At 48.5% G+C, this 6,620-nt stretch overlaps 1 protein-coding gene and 1 pseudogene across 4 annotated transcripts in view; one reads left to right on the forward strand and one right to left on the reverse strand.

The window, feature by feature from the left end:
• NIPAL2 (NIPA like domain containing 2) overlaps positions 1 to 405 on the reverse strand; it is a 74,158-nt gene extending 73,753 nt beyond the window's left edge. For 2 of the 4 annotated variants that reach the window (XM_073794619.1, XM_073794618.1), the window contains exon 1: positions 24 to 405. In XM_073794619.1, the coding sequence (XP_073650720.1) occupies positions 24 to 405 (382 nt within the window). The remainder of the gene's footprint in view (positions 1 to 23) is intronic. The other 2 variants (XM_073794620.1, XM_019925076.3) reach the window with 1 other exon arrangement.
• A 666-nt stretch (positions 406 to 1,071) lies between these two features.
• Positions 1,072 to 5,445, forward strand: LOC109548339 (EF-hand domain-containing protein D1 pseudogene; annotated as a pseudogene).
• Positions 5,446 to 6,620: the final 1,175 nt, after the last annotated feature.

The following is a 6,620-nucleotide window of genomic DNA, read 5'->3' on the forward strand; positions in this document are numbered from 1 at the left end:
TCGGCGGGGCGGCCGGCCCTTACCTGGTTCCGGCGGTACCAAGCGCCCGACAGGGAGCCATTGCCGGCGCCCAGCGCCCCGTACGTGAGGTTCCGGGACAGCTCGTCCAGGGCGCCCGAGGCGGCGGCTCCGGGGCCCCTGGGCGGAGGCGCCGCCATTAGCTCTCGCTCCCCGCGCTGGGACTCGGGCTCCCGCCTCCTCCCGGCCCGGCCGCACAGCACGGCGCCACGAAGGAGGCGCGCCCTGCGGAGGCCGCGCCCGGGCCGCGCCGCAGCCACTTCCTGCTCGGTGTCCGGGAGAGGCGGGCGCGCCTGGGCCACCTGGCTCCCGCCCCCGCGCGGCGCCAGGTTCCCGGAGGAGCCCCGCGCTCTGCGGCCTTCCGGGGCGTCTCGGCTCGCTCCGCATCGTCCCGCCGCCGGGCACGGGCGAGCAGAGGCCTCATGGGCCCGAAGCGGGAGAAGAGCCGCGCCCCTCTGCGCGCCGGGTCCGCACCTGTCGGGGCCAAAGCCCTTCCAGCCCCAGCGGCGCGGAGTCAACACTTATCGAAGTGAATAGGTGTGAAAGGAGACATTGGCGAACCCAAAGCAGCCACCTTCACTCCGCCTGTACCTGGCAATCCAGCTCTCTATCTCAGATGCAGTGTTTCTCACTTGTATTTTTAAAATGGTTCGCATATGGAAAAGTCCCGAGTTCCCGGAAAATATTGTAAGCGACATGAGAATAAAGATCGGAGAGATTAAATCTCAGTGCCAACACTTGATAGAGCCTTAGCAAATATTCCTAGAATGAAAGAAGGACTCTCCAGTGGTAGCTGGAGGACCCTGACGTGTTTTGGGGATTGGATGGGGTTTCCTTCAGATGGAACCAGAAGGACATGCTGAAAAGTTGCCAGCCACTGCATATAAGAATTTAGGTTGGGAGATAATTGTTAATGGTCTTAAGGAACTCTAGCCGGATGTTCTGGTTTTATCTGTATTCAAATTCTACTGCGTTACTACAGATGATGTTAAGTACCTCTCACCTTGAGCACTCTGTGATTCTGTATTGTTGCCTGAAGCCCTGGAACTTGCAGTTCTTTGTTCGCACGATGCTGAGCTTGTTCTTAAATAATGTGCTGTGACTGCCATGACTTCATGAAACAGACCTTCAAGAAGAGAGAATTGCTGCCTGCCGGGGAACAGCGAGAAATGTTCTTAGGGAAATGTGCAAATGAGAGAAGAAAATGAGAAAAAAAATCATTTCAGATAGAGAAAAAATAAGACATCTCCGCGATTGTACAGTTTCTTGCTGGAGCACCCAAAATGTTCAGTGAACAGTTAATATGGTAGCTATTTCCAATTTTATGGCTCATTTATTTCAAATAAGTATCTGAAGGAAAAACTGTCTATTTTTAATATTTTCTGTAACATTATATTACATTGTATATTGGAGGCTTTATTAATGCTTCTTTCCTTGAGATGGTGTAGGGTACAAGGAACAGAATATCCAAGTAAAAGTGGCTTGAACAATAAGCATCTGTTATCTCCAAAGGGAAGGTGGCTCTGTGTGGTTCTATGACGTCGTCACCTCCATCTTTCTGCTCTGCCATCTCTGAGGTATTGGCCGTGTCCCTATTCGCGGTGGCAGCTCCAGGCATTACATGCAAACACGATCATATTTAGAAAAGAAGCGGGGCTTTTCTTCTTACGCATCTTTTTATTAGAGAGGGAAACCTTTTCCAGAATCCCCTTAGCAACCTCTCCCACCAGGTCCCATTAGCCAGGACTGGGTCACATGCCCGTATTCTACCTGCCAGGGAGGCTGGGAAAGTGATTGTCAGGCATTTCCAGCCTTCGGAGTGGGAGGCGAGCTCTGCCGGCAGGGAAAAACCGGGCTGGGGTAGGAGGGCACCACCGGCAGAGCTTGTCACAGCCAGTCTTTAGGGTATTCTATCACCCATATTGTAACCAGTCATACAGTCTGTAATGAGCAAAATAATAAACGGTTTGTGTTACTTTCCTGTTTTTTAATTTATTTTTTGCGGTACGCGGGCCTCTCACTGTTGCGGCTTCTCCCGTTGCGGAGCACAGGCTCGGGACGCGCAGGCTCAGCGGCCATGGCTCACGGGCCTAGCTGCTTCGCGGCACGTGGGATCTTCCCGGCCCGGGGCACGAACTCGTGTCCCCTGCATCGGCAGGCGGACTCTCAACCACTGCGCCCCCAGGGAAGCCCCGTACTTTCCTATTTAAAAGACTTCCAAACCTGCTCACTGATGCAGTGAAGTTCACACTTCTTAAGTCTGTCAATATGAGACCCTTTATGATCTGGCCCACATTCAGCTCATTCCCATTTTTAAATTAAAAATCATTTTCAGTTTCTTGGCATTTGTTTAAAAACCTTTAATTTTGGAGGAAGATGGCACTCGGTGCAGAATAGGTATGATGTCTAGCCTGTGATGTGCTATTCTCCAGATTCCAAGGTGTCGCTGCTGTTGCTGTGACTGTCGTAGCGTGTGCGGGTAGTTGAAACAAAGAATTCGTGACCAGTGTTCCTTCCCACACAGTTCACAAGGAGGCGGCAGGAAGGCCGTGTGAGCTATTTTGGTCCCAGCAGTGTAGGCAGAGCTGGAGGCTGTTCCGGGCATTGTGATGGCCTCTGCCTTTTGCAGGGTTTCTTCAGTGGATATGCTGTTCACTTTACAAGATGCCCAAAGCCTTTGATCAATCGTCTGTCCTCAACTCTGGAACGGTGGAGGTCTGCCTTCCTCAGTTAATTCAAAGAATTCTATTCTGGGGCACATCATTTGAAGCTCAACTTCACTGCGAACTTCGAGAGCAGGGTTACATTTTGCTTGGGATCACTCTCTTGCAGTCTCCACGAAATAGGTGTTGTTTTTTTTTTTAAGTTGAGAATTATGTTTTATTTTTTTAAGTCTTTATTGAATTTGCTACAATATTGCTTCTGTTTTATGTTTTGTGGCCCCGAGTCATGTGGGGTCTTAGCTCCCAGCACCCCCTGCATTGGAAGGCGAACTCTTAACCACTGGCCCACCAGGGAAGTCCCTAGTTTTTATTTTAAATTCATCTTTAGCATGAATCAGTCAACACTAGTTTCACTAATGATGAATGTCTAAGGGGATAAAGTAGTTATTAAAGATTATTTCAGGTATCTTACATCATATACAAAAGCCAACTTCAGATTAAATACTTTAATGAGAAAGGTAAAACTCTAAATCTTTTAGACTAACCAGATGATCTCTACAACTGGAAGTATAAACAGTCTTTAAAGTGCAAATGCTAAAGGCAGATGGTCTGGGTTCAAATCCTGAGTCCACTGCTTATTTACTGCGTGATATTGATCAAATTGCTTAATTTCTCTGTGTCTTACATTCATCATCCATGAAAGGGAATTAAGAGTACTGAAACACAGATAGTACTCAGTAAATGGTGTTTACTATTTATGACCTTAGGATAGAGAAGGATTCCTTAAACAAACAGAAAAAATGCAAACCACAGAGGAAAAGACTGACACATACAATTACAATAAAATTAAGAACTTTTGCAAGTGTCACAGAGTCGCTCGTTGGCGAAGAGCGCGCTGTCCGCCCAGTCCCCGCGTCCCCGCATCCACCGTGGCCAGCGAGGAGCTAGCGAGCAAGCTGCAGCAGTGACTGAAGTGGGAGGAGGTGGACGGCGGGCTCCAGCCTGCGCCCCGAGCCGCCCCAGTCCCCGAGCCCCAGCCGCGGGCGTCTGCCTGGGCGCCCACGGCCAGAGCCCACGCCGAGCTGAGCGCACAGCTGAACCGACGGCTGGACGTCAACGAGGGCGCGGCGCGACCCCGCCGCTGCAAGGTCTTCCACCTCTACTCCGAGTTCCCGGAGTTCAGCCACCGCCTCATCAAGGACCTGGAGAGCATATTCAAACTGTACGATGCCGGAAGGGATGGCTTCATCGACCTGATGGAGCTGAAGCTGGTGATGGAGAAGCTGGGGGCCCCCAGACCCACCTGGGCCTGAAGAGAATGATCAAGGAGGTGCCCGGGGACTTTGATGGCAAACTCAGCTTCCGTGAGCTCCTGCTAATATTCCACAAGGCCGCAGCAGGGGAACTACGGGAGGACAGTGGGCTGATGGCACTGGCGAAGCTTTCTGAGATCGATGTTGCCCTGGAGGGCGTCAAAGGTGCCAAGGACTTCTTTGAAGCCAAGGTCCAAGCCTTGTCCTCTGCCAGTAAGTCTGAAGCGGAGCTAAAAGAGCAAGATGAGTGGAAGCGGGCAGAAGACAAGAGGAAGCTCCACCAGGCAGCCTTCCGGGAACTCAAGGCCACTTTCAGTACATAGTTGGGCTGAGCTGGACCTGTGTCCACAGCTGTGCCTCACAGATGCCCCGGGGAGAGCTGGCCGGGCACCCTCGCCCCTGCTGAACCTTTGCCCCAACAAGCCTCCACAACCACCCCACAGTGCAAACTCCTTAACCTCATCGGGGTGGCGGGGGGCAGCTCTCGCCTTCATTTGGGAGCCTCTCCCAGAAGGTCCAACTGCCCCCCTCAAGTCCCTCTCCTGCTCGCCTTCCTTTGTCCTTCTCCGTAGCCGGAATGTGCCTCTACTTGGCAACCTTTACTTCTTCCTTTTATCTTTCCCCCTCCACATCAAAGAGTGGTCTGCTGTGTTAATTTGCACAGATACTTCTTTCTTTGGTGGTTCTCAGAGGAGATAGTCCCTGGAGGCCTATGATGTTAATGTTGCCCATTTTCTTGCGTAATCCTTTTCTGTGACTCTTCCTGTCATGCCCCTCTCTCCTTTGTTTCCCATCCAACTTCCCTGTACTCATTCTTAGCCTGATCCTGCCAGGTGCTTTTGCATCTTCTGTCCTTTGATGACGCTGAGGTTTAAGCCAGGCCAGGCTCAACCACTGCCTGTCCGCTCTCCAATAGGAGGAAGGGCATGCTGCTGAGATGACACAAAATAGTGAAAAGATAGGAGATTCTGTTCCTTCCCATCACCTTTCTCCTGTCCTCTTAGCATTCCCCCTAGATCTATCCTTTTCATTCTTCTTCCCACTTCAGCCTTTTTTTCCTACCCCTAAATACTGTGCTACTTAACTGTAAGAATGATTATAAGTAATATTAATGAGTAGAAGAATTCCCGTTAACTCTGACTACATGCAAATTATATTACAGTAGACCCCTGACATTCCCAAGTGACAAATCCAGAGCCTTCCAAAATCCCAAAAGTCATGACCCTCTTCACCATCTAGCCAGTTTCCAACATCTGCTCTAAGGTGCTGAGGTGAAGCTGTTTCTCAGCATAAATTTTTATATGTTATGAGTTCTTGGGATTTCTCACAAATATCAGGGGTTTGTTGTATTTTATAAAATAATTTCTAACATCGTATTTATTTCTTCTCTCTCTTTTTTTTTTTTTATTTTGTGGTACGCGGGCCTCTCGCTGTTGTGGCCTCTCCCGTTGCGGAGCACAGGCTCCGGACGCGCAGGCTCAGCGGCCATGGCTCACGGGCCCAACCGCTCCGCGGCATGTGGGATCTTCCCGGACTGGGGCACGAACCCGTGTCGCCTGCATCGGCAGACGGACTCTCAACCACTGCGCCACCAGGGAAGCCCGATTTCTTCTCTTTTTTAACTGCTGTCTCTACAAAAAGAAAACATCTTTTTGTACCACCAAATGTTGGTAAAGATGTGTAGCATCAGAAACTACTATTCATTGCTGATGCTATAGATGTTGGAAATAGTCTGACATTGTTTGGTAAAGATGAAGGTGCACATATGAATTTCACTCTTATGAATATATCCCAGAGAAACTTCTGTATGTGGATAGCAGAATTGTACAAGGATAACAGCACTCTTTGTAAAAACAAGTAAACAAACAAACAAACCTGGAAACAGCTCGAGCATCCATCAACAGGAGTAGTGGACAAATGAACTTTGATACATTTACATGTTGGAATACAATACATTGTTTGAGGACATCCATACGTGAGAAAATCTAAAGAAAAGCAAGGGAATGATAAACACAAAATTTGGATAGTGGTTCAATGGTATTGGCAAAGTTCTATTTCCTAAACTGGGCAATGGACTACATGGGCATTCATTGTATTATTATTCTTAAAGATATGAATTTATGTGTAATATGGCATAACTTTTGTACTATTATATATTTTATAACTAATACAAAAGACTAATTCAGGAATAAAAGCACGGTTTTGTGGTCAGAGTTTCCAAAATTTCAAGGTCCATAGACCTAGATTTAAGTTCAGTCTTCTGCTCTTTATCACCTACATGGCTTTGGACAAATTCTCTGAGATTCAGTTTCCTAATTCATAAAGTGAAAATAATCATATTTATCTCAAAGTCTGTTGCAAACTTTCAGTGACAGGTAATATGAGTGAAAAATCTTATAGTTCAGTTCAGTTCACTGAACATTTACTTTGTGCAGGAGCCAAAGACACAAGGATAAATGAAACATGGGCTCTGTCCCTAGGAGATTGCATCGTAGTGAGCGGATAGGCAGGTAAACTGGTAAACTCACGTTAACTTCTGCCTGAGAGCTAGGAGAGAGCAAAGAAGATGCACTCAGCTCAGCTCAGGAAGACAGGCGCAAGCCTGAGATGGCTACCTAGAGGGAGG

The sequence above is a fragment of the Tursiops truncatus genome, chromosome 17, assembly GCF_011762595.2.
Source record: "Tursiops truncatus isolate mTurTru1 chromosome 17, mTurTru1.mat.Y, whole genome shotgun sequence".
NCBI lineage: Eukaryota > Metazoa > Chordata > Mammalia > Artiodactyla > Delphinidae > Tursiops > Tursiops truncatus.